At 40.3% G+C, this 26,050-nt stretch overlaps 2 protein-coding genes across 2 annotated transcripts; one reads left to right on the top strand and one right to left on the bottom strand.

Moving 5' to 3' along the window:
• The first annotated feature begins 14,310 nt into the window (after positions 1-14,310).
• LOC143568637 (protein LHCP TRANSLOCATION DEFECT-like) lies at positions 14,311-17,927 on the top strand. Its single transcript, XM_077054740.1, has 2 exons — positions 14,311-14,600; positions 17,437-17,927. Exons 1-2 carry the CDS (start codon positions 14,316-14,318, stop codon positions 17,692-17,694), a joined length of 543 nt encoding a protein of 180 aa, XP_076910855.1. The 5' UTR covers positions 14,311-14,315; the 3' UTR covers positions 17,695-17,927.
• Positions 17,928-18,896: 969 nt separating this feature from the next.
• LOC143568654 (DNA polymerase I B, chloroplastic/mitochondrial-like) lies at positions 18,897-24,695 on the bottom strand. The gene is made up of 11 exons (XM_077054753.1): positions 23,481-24,695; positions 23,196-23,387; positions 22,442-23,118; positions 21,342-21,783; positions 21,118-21,213; positions 20,681-20,773; positions 20,404-20,598; positions 19,743-19,835; positions 19,439-19,651; positions 19,239-19,328; positions 18,897-19,154 (listed from the first exon to the last, which is right to left on the bottom strand). Exons 1-11 carry the CDS (start codon positions 24,693-24,695, stop codon positions 18,993-18,995), a joined length of 3,468 nt encoding a protein of 1,155 aa, XP_076910868.1. The 3' UTR covers positions 18,897-18,992.
• Positions 24,696-26,050: the final 1,355 nt, after the last annotated feature.

Here is a 26,050-nt window from a genome sequence, read left to right as displayed (position 1 = left end):
TATTCAGAGCTCTTTTCTTTCTTTTCTTGTATTCCGATTACCTTTGTTCTGCTTCCAGCTATCTGTTCTTCAGAAGTTTCCCCTGTTCGATTTTACAGTTGTATGTCTGATTGTTCAGACAACACAATCTCCCCCATCCATTGCCGTGTGAAATCGTTAGTGATGTCTACATTGAAGAAGACCGGCAAGGGGAAGAAGGCTGCTGAGGTCTCATCGGAGGAGGTAGGGAGGACCAAGACCATGAAGAGGTGGAATGAAATCCCCTGCAAACTGAGGCAGGCCGATCTTGACAGCCTTATCGCCTCTCAGGGTTTTCCCCCTCTGTTTGGCTGCATGTTGCCTGGGGCCGGGCAAACGGCGGCGGACCCGCCTGCCGGCTATATATCCCTTTATAGCCATTTTTTCACCCACTGCAACCTTCGTCTCCCGATGACAAGGTTTGTGGGTGCACTGCTTAAGTTTTATGGGATTCATATATCCCAAGTCCATCCGTTTGGACTTGTGCGCATGACTCACTTTGAGTTCATGTGCAAATCCCAGCGCGAGGAGCCCACCCCTCGGCGCTTTCAGTTTTTTTACAAGCCCAAGATCCAAGATTCTTGGTTCTCATTTATTCCTCGCAGTCAGAAGGTGAAGTGCTCCACTGTTTCATTCAAGAGCCTTCATGACTGGTCTGAGAGGTTTTTCTATATAAGGGCTGGTGTGATCCCTATCCGCATGACCATGCGCGAGATCTCTTCTGCGCCTGCGGATGTGGGTGTCCTCAAGAACCCAACTGGCGCCTGGGTTAATAAGTTGACCGCTGAACCATCCCCCGCCAAGAACATTTGTGAGGAGGCGCTGGTGGGGGTTGGTATGAGCAGGAGGTGGGCGGACAGCGCGACTGAGCCCATTATCCAAGTCGACGGCTTGTGTAAGTTTATGTCATTGCTTTACTTCTGCGCGAATATAATTCTTTTTGCTGATATCATTCGACTTGTTTTGTGCAGTCACCAAGGAGTATATCCACGCCGCATATGATGAGCATATGAAGGGTGGCTCCGTCGCGCTCGGCGCTGGGGAGGTTGGTTTCCCCGATCGCTTCGATGACATGTTCATCCCTGTTGATCTGGGATTTGTCTTCGACAGCGATGCCCCTGGTAAGCCTTTGTACTTATGCATTTTCCTTTATAATACCAAATTTTGCTAACACTTCTGTTGCGTGTATTGTAGATGCGCTCGAAAACTACGAGCTGGAGCTCGCGGAAGAGGAGGAGGAGGAGGAGGAGGTGCCCCAACTAAAGCGTAAAGCTAAGGGGAAAACTGGCGCGGGGGCCAGTAAGAAACAGAAGAAAGATGTTGCCCCTGTTGTTCAGGATCCTCCTACTCAGGCGGGGGGATTTGGGAAAACCCAGGAGTTTACCACCAAGGTTTCCTTGTCTTCCCTGCCTCAAAAAGTGGGCAGACCTCCTGTCCACCTGAGGCATGGTGCCACTACCTCCTCCCTTCGCGCTGCGGAAAAGGGAAGCGGTGTTGCGCCTTCGACAGGTATACTTTGCTTATCCTTTATGTCTCTATGAGCGCGACTCTGATAGAATTACTAATGAATCTTTGCTCACTCAAATGTTTGTAGAGCCGGCGACAGCGCAACAAGATGCCGAGGCTGCGCCGGAGGTCGCTTCGAAGTCCCCTGTTTTACCCTCAAAGAAGGGTAGAATGGACTTCATGGCGATGTTTGCTTCGCGAACGGAGTTGCGCCAAGGTACGTATTGCGCTCTTATTTTCTGACTTTCTTTTAGACCAAGTCATGAACCATTTCTTTTTGTTGATTTTTTCATAGAAGCTGTAGCTGGCGTACAAGCTGCTGGCGGCACTCCTGGCGCCGGTGCCAGCGCCGTTGGCTCTGCTCCTGCTCCTGCAAGCGATGAATCTCCCCTCATCGGGATTACTAAGGAGCAGGAGGCCGTTTTGCGCGCCGACCTGGCGGCGTCGAGACCTCCCTCACCTCCTCCTGCGCACAGCCCTCCTCGCGAGACCGATTTTGATTCTAGGTCGCAGGAGAAGAGGCCTATTTCAGAGGAGGATGAGGAGTTTGAAGTTGAAGACTCCGATGGCGCCCGCGCCAGCCCTGCAGCGCCACGAGGTTTCGCGGCGGAGCCATCTCGTGGGGCTGGCGCTGACTTTTCTGCTTCATCCCCGCAGGTATAGGTTATTTTTTGTTCCGCTACGCGGACTTCCATCTTAGTGTTTTGATAACTTAGATAATTACTTTGCTTTTGCAGGAAGCCGATCACATTTACCGCCCGAGATGGAATATAACTGAAGACAGCACCTTTCAGTCCATGGGTGTGTGTGCGGAATTCTGGGCTCATGCTGTGCCTCCATCTGAAAGGAGGTTCCAGGAGGACCGCGCTCGCGACGACCTGCTCAACGATCATATGTTTGCTGGGTCGGCCTTCTTTGCTGCCTCCCAAGAGCTTCGCTCTGATTACGTAAAAGTACGTGATGCTCTTGCGGAAGCCAAGCAAGAGGCTAAGGTGTCTGCTTGGCATCTTTCTGATGCTCGCGAGAGAGCTGAGAAGCTCCAAGCAGAGCTCAGTGAGAACAGAGCAAGTGCCAACAGCGCCTTCGTGAAGCGCGGTCATGAGCTTCAGGCTGTGCGGGAGAAGCTGCAGGCGGCGGAGGCGGACGCGGACAAGTACGCGCGCAGAGCGCGCGACTTGGAGCTGGAGGCGGAGGCGCGTGACCAAGCTCTTGTCCAGTCTATCACTGAAAAATCATCACTGGAGAGTGAGGTTGCGCGCCTGAAGAAAGAGCTGGCGGCCGCGCAGGCCGATAAAGATGAAGCCTTGGCGACGGCAGCGTCTAGCCAGGAAGCACTTGATGCTGCGCGGGCGGAAAAAGAAGAAACCTTGGCGGCAGCAGCGTCCGACAAAGAGGAGCTGAAAAAGACTAAGGAAACTGTTGAGTTATTAAACTCTCAGGTTCCTGCCCTCGAGACGTCTGTTGCTGGCCTCGCGCAGGATCGCCAATGGCTAATCTCACAGGGCATGACTCGTTGCGCTTTCGCGATGAAATACTCAGACGAGTTTCAGGCTCTTGTGATGGACTGCAACGCTGCCGCGCGCTTGGTGGGTCGAGCTGAAGGGTTTACGGATGGCTATGAATATGGCATGTTGAAGAAGAACCCATCCGAGTACCCTTATCAGAGCGACGCTGCCTGTGCGGAAATGGCCGCGATGGGGGAGAAGTATATGAATACTCCCATTCCCATCCTTGCGCAGGTATTTTAACCTTAATGAGATTACCTTGACTTATTTTCTAAGTCTTTTTGTACCCATATTTTTGCTTATGATTTGCAGATATCCGCGCTTGCTGACCAGCCCGACCTCGGCGCGCTAAAGAAATTACTTGACGAGTGCGAAGGGGCTGGTAGCGGCGATGATGGCGCGGGGAATGCTGGCGTTGCTAGCGGCTCTGGCGTGGCCAAAGGATGCGCTCAATTGCTCGATGAGCTTTTTCGCCTGCTCTAGATATAGAGGCATGGTGTTCTCCTTGGCATCATAAAGGCCATTGACCTGTGCTGCTACCAAGTATGAATCAACATGGGCCTCTAGCTTTTTAACCCCGAATTTGTGCGCAATGCGCAGGCCAGCCAGCAGGGCTTCATACTCAGCCTCATTGTTGGTGCTCTTGAAGTCCAACCTGATGGCGTAAGTATATTCATGATTCTCTGGATCCACCAGTTTGAGGCCTGCGCCGGACCCTTCATTTTTTGAATCTCCGTCAGTTAACAATCTCCAAACATTTTCTTCATTATTGGCTCGCGGAGGGTCTACCTCGCGCTGAGCCTCTTCAACTCTTCCTTCGGGGACTTCTGCGATAAAATCAGCCAAGACTTGTCCCTTTATTGCTGGACGGGGCTTATAGGCGATCGCGTGTTCACCTAATTCCAGCGCCCATTTTGTTAGCCTTCCTGAGAGCGCCGGGCGCCGCAAGACTTGCTGGATGTTGTAACCAGTCAGAACTTCAATGGGATGACCATTGAAATATCTATGAAGCTTGCGCGATGCGTGTGTTAGTGATAAAACTAACTTTTCCATGATGGAGTAGCGCGTCTCAGGATCTGTCAGCACCCGACTCACATAGTATATTGGCGTTTGGATTCCCTTGCGATCCACCAATAATACTGCGCCGATGGCGCGCTCTCCTGCTGATAGGTATAATGTCAAAGTTTCACCGGGAAGTGGAGCTGTGAGCGCGGGCAGATTTATCAAACATTCTTTTATCTCCCTGAAAGCTTGCTCGGCCTCAGGAGTCCATTTGAATTGGCTTTTCTTTAAGCAATTCCTCAATGTGTTGACAAATGGGGTAGATTTGCTTGCATGGTTCGCTAGGAACCTGTTGATTGAAACCAATCTACAATTCAGCTTCTGGACCTCTTTCATGGTGGATGGCGAGGGCATGTCAAGGATGGCCTCCACCTTCTCAGGGTTCACCGTGAAACCATCCTTGGTGACCATTACACCTAGAAATTTTCCCTCTAGTACGCCGAAAGTACATTTGCTCGGATTGAGCTTCATGTTAACTTCCTTTAGGCGCCCAAGGGTTTCTTCGATGTCTTTGAGCATTTGCTTTTCCTCCCTGCTCTTGATCACCAAATCATCCACATAGACTTCTAGGTTTCTTCCGATTTGCTCGCTGAAAACGGCATCCATAAGTCTTTGGTAGGTGGCGCCCGCATTCTTCAAACCAAAGGGCATTTTTGTGTAGCAAAAAACACCCTTGTCGGTTCTAAATGCGGTCTTGTCCTCATCTTGTGGTGCCATTTGAATCTGGTGATAGCCTTTGTAGGCATCCAGGAAACATTTGAGCTTGAATGGCGCCACGGAGTCCACCTTTGCGTCCATGTTTGGGAGGGGGTAACAATCTTTTGGGCACGCTTTGTTGAGGTCTTTGAAGTCAATGCACATCCTCCACGACCCGTTACTTTTCTTTACCATCACAGGATTGGCTACCCACGTCTGGTATCGTATCGGGCGGATGATGTTTGCGCGCAGTAAATCCTCAACCTGCTCATTCATGGCCCTCGCTTTCTCATCCCCCATGACTCTCTTCTTTTGAGCAATTGGCTCTACAGACTTGAACGTGTTGAGAGAATGTTGTGCCAGGTCTCGCGGAACCCCAGTCATATCAGAGTGTTGCCACGTGAAGACCGACATATATGCTGTGAGCAACCTTTTCATTCTCAACCTCGTGTCGTCTGATATCGTAGCGCCAATTGTGATTTTTTGCTCCGGGAATTTCGGGTTGAGAATCCATTCTTCTGGCGCGTTTCTGCCGTTGGAATTTTCATTCTCCCCTCCCGCGAAGTACTTGTCACTGCGCACAAATGATCTCGGTATACAAAAGTTACACCTGTTGGTGTTGGGAACCCCAACGCGCCGTGCGCTGGCGACGGTATGGCGTTGAATTGGGCAATCGTTCCCCTACCCAAGATCATATTGTGGCAAGAAGTGGTGGGCAAGACCAAGAAGTTAACAACTTCGGCTCGCTTGTGTTTCTCATCCCCCATAGTTAGCTCAAATTGTATTTGACCTAGGGGATGAATGATTTCATTTGAAACACCAGAGATTGGTGCATTCACAATTTCAAGCCTTGCTTGGTCTGCCGGATCCAGTTTCCTGAAACATTGCTCATACATGATGTCTGACTCGCTGCCAGTGTCCACCAGGACTTTTGACACTTCGTAATGAGCAATGTGTGTAGTGATGACCAGAGGACTGCTAATTGAAGGGCCTCCCCTAATTCTTGGGAAGATTACTTGTTGCTCGCGCCAATCTCCTTGGATTTGCGCGCTTCTTTTTCTTGATGTTTGCCCTTGCCTTCCTCCCTCGGCTACACAGATTCTTTTGTACTTTTTGCTGGCAGAGGCTCCTTCTGGTTGTTCATTTTCTGGTCTTGAGTTTTTTACCAGGTGAGCCAGCTTGCCTGATTTCACATCCTTTTCAATTGCATCCTTCAAGTGGTGGCATGCATCAGTGTTGTGTCCTGTGGACTTGTGAAACTCACAGTACTTGCCACTGTCTGAAGGTCCCTTGTAGTGTAGTGGCTTGGGGCTTTTGAATTGGACATTCTCAGTGCTTAACACCTGTGAAGGCGTTTTAGTGAGGGGAGTCCATATTCTTGGCAGTGGTCTGTTAGGATCTCTGCCGCCTTCCCTCTTGTCACCCTCCCCGCGATTACGAACATCTTTTTGGGGCTGGGGTGAGCTTGGTTGCGCCTGCTTTTCTGCGGAAGAAAAACTGGTTGGTTGCAACCTGGACCATACAGAGTTCTGTTTGCCCCTTTTTTCTTTGCTGCGCGGTGACTCAGCTTGATGCGCTCTTTCCCTTGCCCTATCTTGGGCAATTTGTTTTTCATTTCTCGCGAAGACTCGCGATGCTTCCATTAATTTGGCCCAAGTGGTGGGCATGCCATCTCTGCTTACGAGAGCTCGGCGGAGTTGATCACTGCGCGCGCCTTGTATAAAGGCCACGCGCAGGAGTTGCTCAGTTATACCTCCGATTGCCAGAGACTCCTGATTGAAACGTGTTATGTAGTCTTCAATCGTTTCATCATTCCTGCGCACGCAGTGCATGATGTCATCAGGGTCGCGCGTGTGTCTGCGCTGCTGTACGAAGTGGGCTTGGAACTTTTCCAATAGTTCCTCGAACCCATCGATTTGCCCAGTCGGCAAGCTCTCGAACCAGACACGCGCCGCGCCCGTGAGGCAGCGAGCAAACATGTGACACCATGTTGGCATCGTCCAGCTCTCTAGGTTTCCCGTGTTGTAAAAACCTTGCAAGAAATCATCTGGATCTGTTGTGCCGTCATATTTGCCCAAACCACTTGGCATCTTGGTTTTGTGCTGGATGGGAGCCTTCGCGATGCGCTCAGTGAACTTTGAATGTTTCACCAAGATGGCTGGTCTGTACGGTGTGGTTACGTCCACTTGCCCTCTAACTGGTGGGCTGTACGGTATGTGCAGATCCAGATCGGCTCTGGCTCCAGGCGCCATGTTCACAGGCGCGCGGAGCTGTGAGCCTCCTGCATGAGTATCTCGCGTCTTCCTCATGCTGTGCACTTCTTCATCACTGAACTCAGTGTGTGCAGTGTGAACAGAATGTCCTTCTTCCGGCGCGCGCGGCCTTTTTGCTCCATGAACAGTTTGCTTATCAAACGCCTGCCTTTGTGTTAAGTCGGCTAGCTTTTTCTGTTTGACCATCTCATTGTACTTGTCCATTAGACGCCGCTGCTCGTTTATGAGCCATTCTTTAGGATCATTTGTTTCATCTTCTGGACCCATTGGTCCTTTTTGTTTCGCGCCGGCAAGATTTTGTAACGTGAGATCGTCTGGAGGAGTTTCAGTCTGGCCGTGAGGAGTTGTGATGAAGGGACGGTTACTGGTGGTGCGCGTAGAATCACGCGGCCCCCTCAGAAACTGCTGTCCCTCATTAACATCCTCACGTTCAATATCCTCCAGAACTTGATCGACGTTACGAGCACCAGAAACCATGGTGAAAATTTGTTTTTATATATAGATCTGATGAGATCTGATTGCCGTTGTAACAGTGGATGGCGCCAATGAAGAAGCGTTGATCGACTCACTGGTAGACGATCTACTTTCCTCGGGTATGATTATACTATTTCACCGATGGTTTTCTTGGATCTGGGTTCTTCCACCTACAAAATGAACAGCACCGTCAACTTACCCCTCAGAAAGGGACAGAGGGGTCCTCTTTGGGGTAACCCTCCGGTGTGAGAATAAGTATTTGTGGGAGAAGATAATAATATGTGAGAGTAAGGAATTTGGAGTGTATTGCTTAATAGCTGAATACTCTGTAATTGGATGTTATCTGATGTGTGTTACTGACTGTAACTGTCTGTGATTGAATGTAATTGAATATGATTGAATGTGATTGAATGAATGTCTCTCCTTGTGGAGTTGATGCTGTATTTATAGTGCTAGGGTTTCCACTGATTGGACTCAGCCTTGTTGGTCTCCTCCAATTGCTCTGCGCCACGTGTCTTCTGGAACACCTGGTGCTTTCTCATTGGTTGTAATCACGTGGTAGCACATGTGTCATGCTGAGTTGTCCACCTTTCATTTGGCAGCTGTCAACATCAGCATATTCTTATTCCTTAAAAAGATACCTTCTGGAAGGTTGTCTGACGTGCACAATCAAGGTTGCCCTAATCCTGATTTGGATAAGGATGAGGTTGATTATGTGCATGTGTGATACGCGCCTATCCTGAGGATGCGCGAGGTCTTCTCTTTATTCTCACGTGCAGATGTTTCATGCGCAGATGTGATATGCACGAGCATGTGATATGCGCCACGCGCGGATGCGCCACGCGCATATGTGACATGCGTGAGCATATGTGATGCGTGAGCATATGTGATGCCTGAGCATCTGTGGTGCCTGGGCATATGATGCCTGAGCATGTGTGGTGCCTGGGCATATGATGCCTGAGCATATGTGATATGCGCCATGCGCATAGGTTTTGGCTTTGTGCCTTCGTAATATCTTGATTTCAAGACTCTTGTCTATATCTTATGGGTTGACCCGCCTCGCTCGGTGTCGAGGCGGGTACATACCTCTTCACTAGCTATCATAAAATATAGTGCCTACGGTAAAATATGATGGTCCCTAGATGCATTTACGCTAGGGTAATCCAATGATGGCCAACTTTTACATTAGGGTGGCCGTAAATACACTTGTTTTGACTGATCGAACTGGTTTGTCACCGATTATGTGGAAACCAGTTTGGAAACGATTGAAACCATAGGTTCGTAATCGGTTTGTAATTTTCTCTACAAAAACCAGTTAACCGAACTGAAACCAACAAAACCCGAACCGAAACCAATCAAAAGCAGAACATAAACTGATCGTAACCGGGTCAAGAAACCGGTTTTAACCCGAACCAAAAACCAATCATAAACTAGTTTTGACTTTTGTTGACTAAACTGAACCGTTTTCAATCCAAACCGGTTTTGAGTTTTAAACCTGTTTGTGCACCTCTAATATACACAACCAAAGATCAATTGCAAAATTCGGATTCCAATGCCGACTAGTCAGTCCTCGGACCCCTACATTGGAGACTTTCTTCAAGTTGGTATTGATTAGCCAGGGGCGTTCATAGTCAGTCAAAACTTAAGCTAAGATTCTCTAAAAGTCGGTTAAAACTCAATCAAAAGTTGGGCTTGGTGGTCAAAAGTCGGCTAGGCTACTTTTTAAACAGGAATTATGTTTATTTTAATATATATATATAACACCCAAAGATTAATTTTCTTTATATTTGTCATATCCGTATACTCCGAATACTCCTCGAGTATCCGACTACTCCCAATACTTTAGTCCACCGCCTAAGGCACACCTATCGATATTTACAACATTGCCATAGACTGATGTATGTATCCTGTATACAAGAAGTATAATACTCTTCAATTAATACATTCTAATAATATTCTATACTTTATTTACCTGTATTTGAGGAAATTTGTATTGAAAACTGACCCCCTACTATAAACATTGATATCCACATGCCATAAACTAAACATTAATTCATTCCAAAATTTAAAAACCAAAACAAGAGGGTCCTTTGCCTCCTTGCTCCATCACTTTCCAACACAAGTGAGCCCTTCTTGTTATTTCATATATTATTATTATTAATATTAACCCCAAGATTCTTCAAGTTTTCTTGATGAGTTTTCTTGATTTAGTTTAAAGATTCAGTCTTTTCAAGCTTCTTCATTTAGGGTAAGTTTTATTATTATTATTATTATTATTATTATTATTATTATTTTTTACCATTAGGGTTTCCTTAAAAACTTGATAAAAATTGAATCTTGATGCTTTACAACAACAATTTCAGCCATTAATGGGCACCCTTTTGCATATGTGTTTCTTGTTTTCTTTATGAACTTTGGCCCATTATTTAACCATTGGTATGTGTTTAAAGATGGTTTTAAAGAGTGGGCACTAGGGTTTTAATTTTGTGGGTATTGGGTTTCAATCAACTTTTTTGCAGTTGATATCAAATGATTATTTGCCTGGTTTCTTGAAATTGTCCCAGTTTATTGAATGCCCTTGATTAAAGGTTAAATTTGGTACTTTTATCCACCTCATTCTTGCTTTATATTTGCAGTTAGGGGTGCAAACGAGCCGAGCTGCTCGCGAGCTACTCGAGACCGACTTGTGAAAAAGCTCGATCAAGCCGAGTTAAATTGAGCCCGAGTCCGAGCTCGAGCCTAAAAGTAAGCTCGTTTAATAAACGAGCCCGAGCCCGAGCTTCACTTATTGAGCTCGAGCTGGCTCGCGAGCCTAAACGAGCCTGACATTTATATAAATTTTTACTATATATATATTTAACAATTATTAATTAATATACATGATTTTACTAAAAAAATTAAAATAACTATATAATATCTATTATTTTATGCATTAAATTAAAATTTGAAAAAATATATATATAAAAATAATAATAAATATATAAATATTAATCAATATATTGTAAATGAGCCGAGCTCGAGCTTTAAAATATGCTCAAGAGCCGAGCCCGATCTTTGAAAATACACCTCGAAAAGAGCCGAGCTCGATCTTGAGCTCTGTGTAAATTAAATGAGCCGACCTTGAGCCTAGTCGAGCTCGGGCTCGGCTCGTTTGCACCCCTATTTGTAGTGTTTGGGATTGCTCATTCTTGTTTATCGTATTCGTTACAGACTGAAACCAGTGCAAGGTATGAGACTTGTCCTGCATCAGTTGTATGGGCAGCTGGGCAGCTGATGTGGGGTTTATAAGCCAAATGGGCTCACTCACCCATCAGACTACTTTTGGGCTGAGTTCTTTCGTTTAGTTTGTATATTAATATTATCTAAATTGTTGCTTTAATAAGAAATATAAGCACCAATTTGTTAGATTTCTTGTATGAGCATTGTCAATGGTAGTTCTAGGCTTCTAGCAACTTTTAACCTAACTTTTTTTTTTGATGAAAATTTTCACATTATATTTAATTTCCAATATGAATGATTGGTTGCTAAAATGATGGATTAATCTTACTATGAAAGTTCATTATGATCTTAAGTTATGTTCTTGATTACCCTCATGTCTGCTGATTAATCGGGTGATTATTGTTGTTCTTAAAGTAGTCTTGCCTTGACAAAATGCTGATATTCGAGGGTAGACGCGTATCTCATCTTTCGCCTTGTTGTATAAAAGTTGAGCATTTTCCGCTTAGGTGCTATTAGGCCTGTAAAGGAACCGAACGCTCGGCTGGAAGTTTGTTTATTTACTAACTGAATGGACATGAACACATGTCCAGTCTGTTCATTTACGTTTGTATATGTATATTCGCTTATTTGTTTTAGGCCCGTTATGTTTTTAGTCTAGTTTTTGAAATAAAGATATCACCGATAACTATTTGGTCAGGTTTTGTTAATTTTTTAGGCCCAGTAGATTGATGTGCAGTTTACTTTTAGTTGATGTTAGCTTAGTTATGTTCTATTATTATGTTCGTTCGTCTATGTTCACGAACTGTTCGTTTATACTATTAACAAGTGAACATAAACAAAGACGAACACGCTCATTTTTCTTAACGAACGGACACGAATAAGAAACCTCGTTAGTATAAATCATAAATATCCGTGTTCGATCGTTCGTTCGTTATAGTTATATGAGCGAATACGAACATGCTCTGTTCGTATTTGTTCGGTTCGTTTACAAGCCTATACGTTATGGCATTGTTCATTCTAGAGGTGGCAATATGGGCAGGTCAGGCGGTTATGTCACATGTCAAAATTGGTTAAACTTCTGCGTAAACCAGACGTGTCGGGTTGACCAGAAACACTTTTTTTGTCTAAATTTTATCTTCTTTTTAAATATTTAGCATCTAAAATATAATTACAAAAACTATATTACCACATTAACAATCTAACTATTTGAATAAAACAAATTTACAAGGTTGAATTCTTCATATATACATATTGAGTGACTTTTGACCCGTTGGACTGATTTTAGCTCAATTTGTTGACTTTATATACTTGCAGCATAATCTGCTATCAATTTCAAGATTATTGCAAAACAAAAATGATTCAAACCCTTGAAGATATCAAGGGTGGCGGTGGGTCCATCAAGATAGGAACCACAGGTACAATTAGTGCCTTAATGTCAAGAGAGTTACAAACTTCAACTCAAGATCCATTGGTTGTAGAGCCTAAAGAAGCCGCCATTGGTACAAGTGTTAAAGCAAGAGTACAAGCAGATGAAGCAAGCTTGAGTAACACCAACGCGAACGAAAAAACGAAGCCCCTAAAAACGAGAAAAGCTAACCGGAATCCTAATAGAAGAAAAGGGTCTTTACATAGTTGAAGTTGTGGACATAAAGTGCAAAATGCCTGACCCGATAACGAATCGGTTCAAGAAACTTAATTTCTCAAAGCTTTCAGAGACTAATGGATAAAGTTTGAATCTTTTTGTGTTTTGTAACTTAACTCTTAAATTATTTTAGTTTTAGTTTTTTTTTTTTAATGGCTGAACAGATGCTTGGTATGAACTTGTTTTTTTTTGTTCCACCTGTTCTTGTCTGTGTTTGAGCTGCTTGTGAAACTTGTAAATTATGCTTCGTAGGGTGTACTATCAATCTGTTGCATTACTCAATCTCTTGCATTATGAGCGATCCGAAGCTTTCAGGAATGAATTAACGCAGGAGCCTGTAAAAAGCTCATACCTTTAACGTTTATATACGTATATGCACATTTGTATGTAAATACTTTCCTATAAGGGTTTTTATTTTTTTTTATTTTTTTATTTTTTTAATATCAATAACAGAAGATCTTAATGCGTAATATCTTTATGTTCTGTGCATTTTTAAGTTAACTGATTTTTGGTTACTAGGTAACCAAAGACGCTAGGCACACTCAAGGCGTAACAGCCTCATCTGTTGCATAGGCGCAAGGTTGCAGAATAAAATATATGTACGTCCGAGACTGGTAAAAGCACAATAAATAAACAAGGATATGTATAAGTTATAACAGACGTGCATTAGTTCGAAAAGGTTGTTGCTTTGTGACATTGAGGTCATGAGTTCAAACCTTAAGATGCAGCCTCTTGCACAAAGTGTAGGGTAAGTCTTTGTACATCGGATCACAAAGCGATTCGGCCCCTCCCTGACTTTGCTCAAATGCGGGAGGTAAGTCAAGCACCGAGTACACTCTTTTATGTTTAATAGACACAATAATAAATTAATAATGGAATATTATATGCTACAAACTGCAAGTTGGAAGATCCATATCTCTTATCAAGTTGGTCACTAATTTCTAGAAATGATAAAAACATATACATGCCATTGCCGTGTAGTTCAGTTGTTAAGAGGCGTCGTAAGACTTGAAACAATAACCTAGAGGTCGTGGGCTCGAAACCAATCCTAAGCGCCAGTGTTGCAAAAATCTCGACTAGGCACTGATTAATCCCCGATTAATCGCTAGCCCCCACTTCACTGATTAATTTTGGGCTAGTCGGCCAATTAATCGATCAATGGTCAAATACGGCCAAAACCGGCGGTTTCCGGCAAGATTCCGACCAAAATTAGCGGTTTCCCGCGAGATTCTGACCAAAATAAGCGGCTTTCCGACGAGATTCCAGCAAAAACCAGCGGTTTATAGCGAAATTCCGGCAAAAATATGTTTGTGTATGTATAAAACTAAAAATCACATAAAAATGTGTGCGTGTATATATAAAACTGAAAATTATACATTAAAGTCTGATCTGATTAATCGCTAGTCGCCATCCCACCCCGAGTAACGACTAGCGATTTTTACAACACTGCTAAGCGCCAATCGCCTTGCCGCTAAGTGAGGTTAATTTACCTTTCATGTGACAGGCCTGGGACGGTCTGGTGTGGGACGGTTTACATACTCCGGAACAACACGTTTTGAAACAATAAATAGCAATTATATTGTTGTATAAAGTTTTATCAAAATCATAACTTTACTAGAAGGTAAGGGCTGAAAAATAAACTGAGAGTGCAAATGCCAAAAAAAAAAAGATTAAAAAAATAAAAAAAATAAAACAAATTTTGGAAACCTTCTCTAATATTATCAGAGCCAGGTTTCGATCCTGGGACCTGTGGGTTATGGGCCCACCACGCTTCCGCTGCGCCACTCTGATTAGGTGTCTACTCTCCATAACTTATAATATATATCATATCCAAACCTTACAACTATTAATGTTACACAAAACACAATCTTGAACTGATAAGAATTTGTTTTTTCTTTGGTTCTTGATACACCACCAACAATGGCTACAATTTCTTGTACACTCCCACTAACCTTTTCACCTTCAAACACAAAACCCACAAGCCATTCACCCCAAAACCACCATAAACTTGGCTCACAGTTCATGGGTGTCAATAAAGGCTTAAGCTTTTGCAGACCCACTTCAAGATTATTTGGGGGTATAATTAGTAATGGGTCAAGAACCACTTGCTGGTTTAAGTTTGGTAAGAATGGTGTGGATGCTGAAGGTGCTGGGATATATGGCAGTCAGTCTAGAGATGATTTTGATAGGGATGATGTTGAACAGGTGCCAAGTTTGAGTCTTTTGTGGTTTTCTTGAATCTTTGTTGGTCAATTTTGTCAATTCGACTATTCGAGTGCCCAAGACGAGTAGGAGGGGGGGGGGGGTTCGTAGGGGTGCAAGAGCCGAGCTACTCGAGATTTGCCTCGTTAAAAAGCTCGATTGAAGCGAGCTTAGTCGAGCTTCAGCCCGAGCTCGAGCCGATAAGTAAGCTCGTTTAATAAACGAGAGCCTAAACGAGCTTGTCATTTATATAATTTTTTTAGAATATATATTTAATAATTATTAATTAATGTATATAGTGTAATGAAAAATAAATAAAAATTACTAAATAATATATATAAATAATTATAGTTATATAAATAGTAATTGATAAATAGTAAACGAGCTGAGTCCGAGCCGAGCTCGAGCCTGAAAATCTACTCATGAGCCGAGCTCAAGCTTTGAAAATAGACCTCGAAACGAGCCGAGTTCGAGCTCTGTGTAAGTTAAGCGAGCCGAGTTCGACCTCGGGCTCGGCTCGTTTGCACCCTTGACTGTTTGGGATTGCTTATTTTATCTCCTTATGACTTTAATTTTTTTTTCTAGAGAGAGTGAACTTTGTATTTCTCATTAAACTCAAAACGATTACAATAAAGTGGTAGGCAAACGGACAACAAGCTGTGCCGCAACCCACTTTTATAAGTTATAAAATGTTTGGGAAAGTTAAACATTGTGAGCGTATAAATCATAAGTTACAACTTTGTAACTTATGACTTATATAAGTCATAAGGAGGTAAAATAAGGAATCCCAAACACCCACTAAAAATGAGCCTTATACAAAAAAAATTCATATAAAAATTACTTAAAACTTTCATGAACCCTTGTTGAGACCATGCCTTAGACGTTGGCTGAGACTTGTATGTGGTTGAAGACGGCCCTTATTTTGTGATTCAAGAACCAAGTTATTGACTTTATGCATTGGTTTCTTTCTTTCTTTTTTTTTTGTCAAGGATTGTGTATTTGTGTGATTGGAACTTGGGTATTGTTAAAAGTATAAAAATATTATTTTTTGTTAGTAATATAGCTAGGGGTGAGCGAAAACCGAACCATAACTGTTAACCGAAAAATTAACTGAAATTATGAATCTGATTAAATGACCATTCGGTTATGGTTACGGTTAGTTTTTGTCTTCTTTTACTGACTTTAACCGAGGCCGAACCTTACTTGGTGTCTTTCCAAATTTTATACCTGATGCTTAAATCTTTATGCCTCAATTTCTAGCTTTGAATATTTTGATTTATGCTGCAACTGTTTATAACATAGCTTGGTAGTTGGAACTGGCGTATTTTAGCTTTCGGAACTTCATAATTGAGCTTGGAACAAAGGAAAAAAATACATTGGACAATTAAACGAACCTAACCGAAAACGACCCATAACCGACGGTTTAAAGACTGTTCGGTTATGGTTATGGTTATGGTTATGGTTATGGTTATGGTTAAGCAATCTACCATAACCGAAGAAGCTCGGTTATGGTTATGCTTAAACCCCCATAACCAAACCAAACCAACTTACCATAATTGGTGTAATGTAGTGATAAGTAGAGGTAGCAAGCCGGGTGGATTGACTTGAAACGGGCCGGGCCGGGCTGACCTGATAAACGCCTTTTGTCCATTTCTTACATTTTTTTAATAAATAAATGTTGTGTTAGTTATAAGATTCATTACTAAATATTTGAATAAAACGATTAAAGAGCTTGTATGCAATACAGAGTTTGTAACTTACAAGTTACGACCCCTTTGACTCGTTCTCCTTTTAGATAGATTTTCATCTAAGCCGTTTGAGTAAACTAGTCAAACAGTCACTGCAGTGTTTGGTAGGTTAACGGGTTGAACTGTTAAACCTGAACACGACCATATATTCATTTGTGTCAAGTACATCAAACCTAAACCTTTAAATCATGTAGCCCGAACATGACCTGCTTAGTACATTTATCTAAACGAGTCAAACAGGTTGGCTGTGTTGTGAATGGGTTGAAATTAAGTTGTAAACGTGCTAAACCGGCCATAGATGGGTTAAGCTTGTCAGACCCAGAAATAAAATTTCACAAGGGTCGGAAGAGGGTTGGTGTCAAAATTTCATAGGGGTCCGTCGGGATTTTAACATATATATACTTCTAAAGAAAATTCACAGGGGTCGGCCGACCCCTACACTTATAGCGTTGGTTCGTTCCTGTGTATTGGTTTAGTTAATTTGGTTGAATAGGTCAGCACAAGTTGTTTATTAAACGGGTTAGATATGATATGACAACACAATTTTTTATTTATTTATTTTTGCCTCATGTTTAGTGGTGCAAACAAGCCGGGCCCAAGCTCGAGCTCGGCTCGTTTAGGTTACACAGAGCTCGAGCTCGGCTCATTTCGATCTTTGTTTCTAAAGCTCGAGCTTGGATCGTGAGTAGTTTTTCAACCTGGAGCTCGGCTCGGCTCGTTTACTATTAATTAATTAATTTTATATATTTTTCAATCAAAACTTAATATATAGCATAATATACATTATTTAGTTATTTTGTTAATTGTTTTATACATATATATATATATATATATATATATACATGTAAATGTATATGTATTATAAAAATTATACAAATGACAGGCTCATTTAGGCTCGCGAGCCGGCTCAAGCTCGATAAGTGAAGCTCGGGGTCAGGCTTGTTTATTAAATAATCTTACTTTTAGGCTCTGGCTTGAGCTCGTTTAAGCTCCGCTCGTTTGCACCCCTACTCATGTTAGGAATTGCCTAGTCCAATATGACAACAAAGATTATTATCATGATGAATAACTAAAAACTGGTTTTGCTGCAGTACTTCAACTACATGGGCATGCTTGCTGTTGAAGGCACATACGATAAAATGGAAGCTCTTTTACGCCAAAATATTCACCCCGTCGACATATTATTAATGATGGCCGCTTCCGAAGGCGATAAGCCCAAAATTGAGGAGTTGTTAAAAGCAGGAGCTAAGTATGATGTGAAAGATGCAGATGGAAAAACCGCACTCGATAAGGCGGTAAATGATGAAATTAAGAACTTCATTTCAAGTTATTCTACTCAAAAAGCATGATTTTTGATCTTCAAGACTCAAAAGATTGTTGTTTATGTTATTGTTTAGGCTTATATTGTAGTATACTTGGTTCTTTATGAGATATATATAGCTCCCATTGTTGGTTTGAATTTAAACCATATGTATGTGTTTTTTAAATGGAGATTATACTTATGTGAGATGAAATGATATGTGATTGTCTATTTCTAGTTTATGATCTAAAGTTTTATTATTTTTTATTTTAGTTGATGCATTTTTATGTGTTACATATAGGGGTGTCAAATATGACCCATTGGGTTTATTGGGGTGTAATAAAATGTATATAAAGGGTCATAACGGGTCAAATTAAAAAATAAAAGGATTGAAACGGATAAAAACAGGTTGACATTTCTTGAGTGTTTATTATTATTATTATTTTTGAATGGAACGAGAAAAACGGAGGGAAAGTTTTATTTTTTTTATTTATATTTCGAGTTATGATTTTTTATTTTTTTTTTAGAATTTTTTAATGAGGGGTTTCTGAAATCTCTATTTTGACCCATTTCAAAAACCCCACTCTAAAAAATTCAAAACAAATAATCAAAAAATCATAACTCGAAATATAAATAAAACAATAAAAAACTAAAAAGTTTCCTCCGTTTTTCTCGTTCCATTAAAAAAAAGAAAAAAAAAACCTCAAGAAATGTCAACCCGTTTTGACCCGTTTCAATCCTTTTCTTTTTTAGTTTGACCCATTATATACATTTTATCACAACTCATTCAATCCAATGGGTCACATTTACCACCCCTACTTACATATTACCAAACTTTTTTTTTTATTTTAGTTGATGCATTTTTATGTGGACAAAAAATACATTAATACAACAAAAAATGACACAACTTTTGTAGACTCATTTACTAAACTTGAACTTATAGGACAAATTTGTTAACTTTTTTAAATAGTTGGTTTGCAATAAAAGTTTGAAAATAAAAAAAAAATGGTTCATAATGTAACACACTTAATAGATACAATGTTTAATAATTTGAATATCCAAATTAAGCAAAAATTCATAGTGTTTCTGTCATTTAAAAGAAAAAAAAAACATGTTTCCATGAATATCATACAAAAACTGCCTTAAATTTTCTTTTTTACACTTACCACCCTTCAAGTTACACAATATCATCCATCACCTAAAATCCAAAACAGCTATATACACAATAATTGATCTTTGCAAACTCAGCTACTCTACATGAGCAAAGCAAAACCAGCCTTCATTAAAACAACAAAACTTCAAAATAAGCAGTCAACATAAGTCAAAAGTGCCATATCGGGCCGGTTTCTACTTCGCAGAGTACCAGTTTTTGGCAAATTTTGCATCAACCGATAGCCCGACTTTTAGAATATTCTTGCCATCGAAAGGCTTCGACATGCAGTCAACAACTATTGCTTTCGCCACCTCAGCCGACTCCGTGGGCCCTTCCAGAATCACTTCATCGTGGACCTGTGTTCAAAATACCAACTTTACTTAACCCGTGAATAATAATAAATTCGTCGATTATTATAACTTTGGAATATAAAAGAAAACCTGTAAAAGCAGCTTCCACCCAAGCTCTTGCAGCCGAGCGTTTTTTGATATTTCCAACATGGCACACATTGCCACGTCAGCAGCACTACCCTGAGTTCATAATACTTATAATCAGAACATTTTTATTTATTTAAAAAAAGAAATTTATGGTTTGTTGGTGATATCTTATATAATAAAAACATCCAAGCTAAGAAACGAACCTGAACGGGTGTATTAATTGCAGCCCGTTCAATGTGGCCTCTATGTGATGCAGTGGCATTTTTGGTGGACGGGAAAGTACGGGCCCGGCCCAATAGTGTATACACACATCCAATACTCTGGGCTTCTTTTTTACGGGCTTCTTGCCACCTAAGCACTTCTTCTCTGCCACTGTACCATCTAGCAACGGTTTCCCTTGCTTCATTCACCGAAACCTGCAATCAAGAAAATTTGATTAAATAAAATAACAATAATAAAGACTATATTTAAATCGGTTAAATAATTGATTAACTGCTTTTTTTTTACCTTCCAGTCACGTGCAAGACCAACTGCGGTTTTCCCATATGCAATGGAAAAGTTAAGCATTTTTGCTTTTCTTCTTTCAGAAGCATATACATCCTAAGAAGAGAAACAATTACTATATAATTATTATAAAATGCACTAATAATATTATAATTAGAGGTGCAGCTAAGCCAGGCCGTTAGTGAACAGTGAGCTGCTCGAGATCAGCTTGCTAAAAGGTCAAACAGGGCCAAGCTTAAACAAGCTCAATCCAAAGCCCGAGCCTAAAAATAAGCTCTTTAAATAAACGTACACGGGCTACATATACCAAGCTTGGCTAGAGGCTCGCAAGCCTAAACGAGCCTATTATTTATATGAATATAATGATTCTATTTAATACAATATACATTATCTTACATATAAAATCAATAAGCATTATGCTATATATAAGACTATATCATTTTATATATAAGTAACTATAAATGTGTATATAGTTAAATAACTAATAAATAATAAACGAGCCGAGCTTGAGTTTGAAAACTTTCACACGAGCTGAGCTCAAGCTTGGTTCGTTACACCCTTGACTATAATAAATCTATAAAAATGTGACAAAGGCAATGTTCGGTTTTGAAACAAGAAACTGATTGTTTTAACGCGATATTGAAATTATGCGATTATCATTTACCTTTAGGAGGGGAACGGGGGGGTTTTCTTGACCGGGTTGAGGATGCCATTCAAGAAGAACCTCTTTCTTGTCGATCGCATCACGAATGTAAGGATACATGTTCATTGCGGTTCTTGAATGGAAATCTCCACCCGCTTCAAATGCGTCCAACATACTCTTACACTCAGCAAGATGTGCAAGAATCCTCAATTCCAACTACTCGGAACACAGCATACAAAAAAATCAATCTTTGTGGGACCCACCCGTTGAGTTAATATATAAAGTTCTTTTCTTTTACCTGTCCGTAATCAGCAACAATAAGAGACTTTCCCGGTGCTGCAATAAAAGCTTGACGGATCTTGTATCGGTCTTTCTCTAAAGCGGGTTGATTCTGAAACCGAAGACATCAAGATTAGTATAAATTGCAACTTTTGTTTCTTTATTTATCTTTTTGCTACTTCTATAAAAAAATTAATGTGTAAAACTGTCAACTTTTGCTATCAAGATTTGTACAAACAGCAACTTTTGTTGATTATGATAAAAAAGACAGCCCAACTCGACGAGTTTGACCCGTTCTTATCTAGCCCGTTTAAAATAAAAGACAGCCCAAATCAACCCATTAATAAATAAACGGGCCAAAACTGCCACCTCTAAAAATTAGCACCAACCCATGTGTCTAAACATTAAAACAACCACACTCAATGTTAATATTACTAAATCAAGCATCGAGTAAACCTGCAGATTTGGTCTTCTAGCTGATAACCGCCCGGTTTCCGTGTTGATATTCAGTGAACAATGAATACGACCGTTTTTACTAGATATATGGCTACCCTGTGATGAACAAATTAAGATAAACCAATGTCCATGTCAGCAATCATTTATACTTATTCTTAAGCAGATATACATACATACATACATATATATGTGTGTGTGTGTGTGTATATATATATTCTTATTACCTGTAAAGGGAGAATGAAGTTGGATATTAAAGAATCAATAGAACAAACTTCACATAATGCAGCAATTGCGTGGCACGCTTCGTGTCCTTTCGGCCCAGCTCCAAACGCTAAATAAGCAGTACCATAATCCGAATTATTGGTAACAGTTTTACTCTTGGTCTCTGCCACCTCAGCATCATCATCGATATCATCTTTTTCATCCACGTCATCGTCAATAAAATCATAGTCCATCGATACCTTCCCTGCAAGAGTCTTCAAGGCTTTTCCGCTAGTTGAAGGCCACCCGGATGCAGTGTACGTTTCAGCTTGTAAACCGGATACAATTGCTTTTAATTTGATTTTGCGGAACTTAGTGGCGACTTTTTTGCCTTCTTCGATTATATTATCAACATTTGGAACTTTGAATTCCTTCTCCAGTGGTAGAGACTGGCTTGGATCTTTGCTGCATAACATAATATCAAATAAAAAATAAATACATCAATGGTATAATATTATGTTTGTGACTTTAAAATTTTGGCTAAAAAGAAAAGGTTAGCTTAAAAGAAAGCGGATCAAACAGGTCAAAAGTCATCCAAGCATAAAACTCCTGAATCATGTTATTCAAAAAATAAGACTGCATTTGTAACTTTTATATTCAAATTTGACACACTCAAAATTTATACAAAACTTGAACCTTGGGGGAAAAAATGTTAAGATTCGATGCAACCTGGCTCGTTAAGAACAGAAAGTGGAAAGCTTTTACAAATTCATTTAATGACAAAACTACCCTTTACCAAAAACATTATACATACATAGGGTATAAATGTAAAACTGTCTTTAAGTCGTTCTTTCTATTCGGGTTCTGTTTGACTCTTTAACAGTTCAAATGGGTAATAAACGTTGGTTAAAATAAAACGGGTCAAAAGTCACCCAAGCATAATATCTAAATTTTGTTATTAAAAAGATTCATGTTTTTATAATTTTATTTTTCTAAACATATTTGACATTAATATTTACACAAACCTTTAATTTTTCAACGAGAAAGCGATCGGGCCAATCCAACTGTTAAGAATAGACAAAATACCCTTTTAACCCGTCACCCGTTTTAAAAAGGCGTTTACCTGTTTTCAATCCCGCCAAAAAACAGCTGGCGTAGCTGCGTATCGCTACCAACATTCATAAACTTGGCATCCGGACACAATTTAGAAGCCCAATTCCGAAACCGATCCACAGCTATTTGTTGTTCAACTTTTGCTACCTTTTCAATTTCCATAAGATGGGCTCGGTCAACTAACATCCCTTCGGTTTCCATTTTCACCAAAAGCTCACCAAACGGGCACCAATATTGTTCATAAAAATCAAACAAATTTCCTTTCGTGACCCCATTAAAATTCCACACTCGATTCGATAACTTAATTTTCAATCTTTCATAAAGCTTGAGAGTGCTTATAGAATCCAAAGCCGAATAACAAACCCACGGTTCCCGTTCTACCCTTTGAAGCTCTTCAACCGGAGGTATAATTACAATTTTGCCCTCCTTGCCGTCTTTTTTTAGCTTTTTTCTACCAAATATGGTTTTCATTGACACTTTACCGATTAACTCTTCGTTAGGACCTAAAGTAGCACCTGACATGATACCTTTTGAATCACTTGTAAGTGCTTCTAGAGAGTAACCGCCCATCATTCTTCTAGAAGAATCCCATAATCGGGCCATGTGCATTGTGTCGGCATGAAATCCCGAAAGCCTAATCCCGTAATTCTCTATAATATGCTTATCAAAGCTATAGTTATGCCAAACCTACATATAACAAAACGCCTTTTTAACTATCATGACAGTCAAGTAAAAATGAAAGTTTTTTTTTTAACTTTAATAACCTTTTTAATGTTGGGATCTTCAAAAAAAGGTGAAAATATATCCAACATATCTTTGCCACCGCCATCTAAAACATCAACCCAAATACAAGATTTGCCATTTCCAAAGTCGGCTTCGTGTCCACAATAAATGCTGAAACATATAACTTCTCCATGATCGACGGGTGTTTCTTGTTTTACGTCAATCGCAGCAACCTAAATATTATAAGCACACATGTGTTAAGATTTTGATCCGTTTATGGATAAACGGGGCATATGTAAGCAAATAACTTATAAAAGTATGCATACCTCGGCATCACAAGCAAAAACAAGATGACGGTATTTAGTGGTGAGTTTTTTTACTACTTCTTTCGCTGTGATGACGTCATCAACTACAAGAACCTTGTCATAAATGCTCGTAAGCCTCTTTTGTAAATGAGTCGAGTCCTTAGAATCTATTGGTACGACATATGCTTCATTAAACGCATCACATTGCAAGTCTTTTTCGTGGACACCGTTCACAGTTGTATCTTCTGAAAACTTTGACTTTGGCTCTGGATGTTTTTGGTTGACTTTAGGTGCTGATGGGGTTGACTTTCTTGGAGTCGGATAACCATTAGTTGGTTGACTTTGGAACTTCTCGTATCCATTCCCGAGTGCTGTCTCATGTTTACACGGCTTGGTTATGTTTGAGTCCGCATATTGAACTTTAGGCACGGGTGTTTTTACTAAACTCCTCAACTTTGACACTGGATAACTTTGGTTGACTTTAGGTGATGAGCGGGTTGACTCTCTTGATGGCTGACTTTCAAGTTTCTCATATCCATTCACGACTTCTATCTCAGGTTTACAAGGCTCGGTTATGTTTGAGCCTGTGTACCGAACATTACGCACGGGTGTATCTTCAGAAAATTTTGACACTGGATAACTTTGGTTGACTTTAGGTGATGAAGAGGTTGACTTTCTTGACGGTTGACTTTGGGAATTTTCAAATTCATTCCTGATATCTATCTCATGACTACAGGGCTCGGTTATGATTGATTCTGCATGACCATTAGGCACGTAAGCATTCGATTTATTAGAAGAAAGTGAGTCTCTTTTAGAAACTCTTAATGCCATCGTTGCTTGATTCCACGTTAGCGGTTCAGAATCTTTCTTTTTAAACGTGGTTTGTGGACGAGAGTCTATTACAGGAGTGATGTGTGGATTTACAGGCCCCAAGATTCTATCTTTATCGCCACGTGGCACCATCCTAGCGTACGAATTACCTCTACTTGATTCTACATGGAGCCTAAAGTCAGCACATGATGGATTACGTTTCATGTTAATATATCTTTGACTTTCAGCAAAAGACATGGTACAGATAGAAGACTGTGAGTTATATCCAAACGGGCTAAAAACCATGGCGATGTTGCAAAAGCGGTCTTTTTTACCATTTGGATCGTGAATTCGCCACCTGAAAATAAATAATAAACACCAAAATGTGCATAAGGAAAAAGAAAATGTGTTGACTCCATTAAACATAACTCCAAATTTTATCAGACAATATTATGTAAAACACAAAACCAGAGTATTATAATCAGAATCTGACAATTAGTTGATTTAAAGAGTGTTTGCCATTGTGTTTTGAAAGTGTGAATCAATTTCTAGAATTTGCCGAACGCTCAAAACAGATAATTATCTAATTAGGGTGCAATAGAGCCGAGCCGCTGGCGAGCTATTCGAAATCTTTTATCTCTTTTAGACTTCTATGTATTAATTTAACACTGCACAGCTGAGTTCGAGACGAGCTTTAGCTCGTTTAAGATTCTGCACACGAGCTCGTGCCGAGCTTAGGCTCGTTAAATTTTTCCTCAAAATATATAAAATAATTAAAATTGAATATAAATTAAATAACAACTAATAAACAAGTCGAGCCCGAGCCAAGCTCGAGCTTTAGAAAAAGAGCTCGAAACAGACTAAGTTCAAGCTCTTGTAAGTCAAAACGAACCGAGCTCGATCTTTAGAAAAGAGCTCGGAACGAACTAAGCTCTAGCTCTCGTAAGTCAAAGCGAGCCGCTTGAGCTTCACTCACTTACACGCCTAACTAAACTCTAATTACCTAAACTTTTAACAAAATTACATCCAAACACTATCTTATTTTAGTCATACCATTCCATATCACATAACCAATTAAAAATGCCGAAAGTCAAAATCTATGAAAAACTAATTTTATTCACATTCATCAAATAATCAATATTCCTCTTTCTTCCAACAACTTCACAACTTAACTAGCAACTACTACTCCAAATATGATTATTTGGACTAAAAATCATAATCATATTCATAACCACTTTTACTCAAAAATTAACTATGAGTCTAAAACCAATACATGTCACTTTGTTTCGCAACAACAATAGCACAAAAAGTAACACAAATTGACAGCCAAAAAAAAGATTCAAATCCAAATAAACAAAAAGAAACACAAACCTTTGAAGGGTTAGAAAAAGAGCTTGAAACGAACCAAGCTCGAGCTCAGCTAGTTTACACCCCGATATCTAATTACCTCAACTTTTTACAAAATCACATCCAAACACCAGCCAATCTGACCCATATCATTCCATACCACATAACCAATTTCAAAATGCCAAAAGTCACAAATTCTATATAAAAAAATATAATCTTTATTCGTCTTTCTTATGGCAACTGCTTAACTAGTAACTACTACTGAAAATCATAATCATATTCAAAACCACTGTCACCCAAAAACTAACTTTTTTCACCCAAAAATTAACCTTTTTTTCATCCAAAGTTAACTATAACCATAGACCATAAATGTCAGTTTGTTTTCCAACAATAGTACAAAAATTAACACAAAAATAAATATTAAAATCCAAAAC

This window comes from Bidens hawaiensis, unplaced genomic scaffold (genome assembly GCF_021521415.1).
Source record: "Bidens hawaiensis isolate Kalapana, Puna unplaced genomic scaffold, B.hawaiensis_p1.1 tig00024029_1, whole genome shotgun sequence".
NCBI classification, from domain to species: Eukaryota; Viridiplantae; Streptophyta; class Magnoliopsida; order Asterales; family Asteraceae; genus Bidens; species Bidens hawaiensis.
Note: the sequence above shows the minus strand (reverse complement) of the source record. Positions and strands in the feature narration are given on the sequence as shown.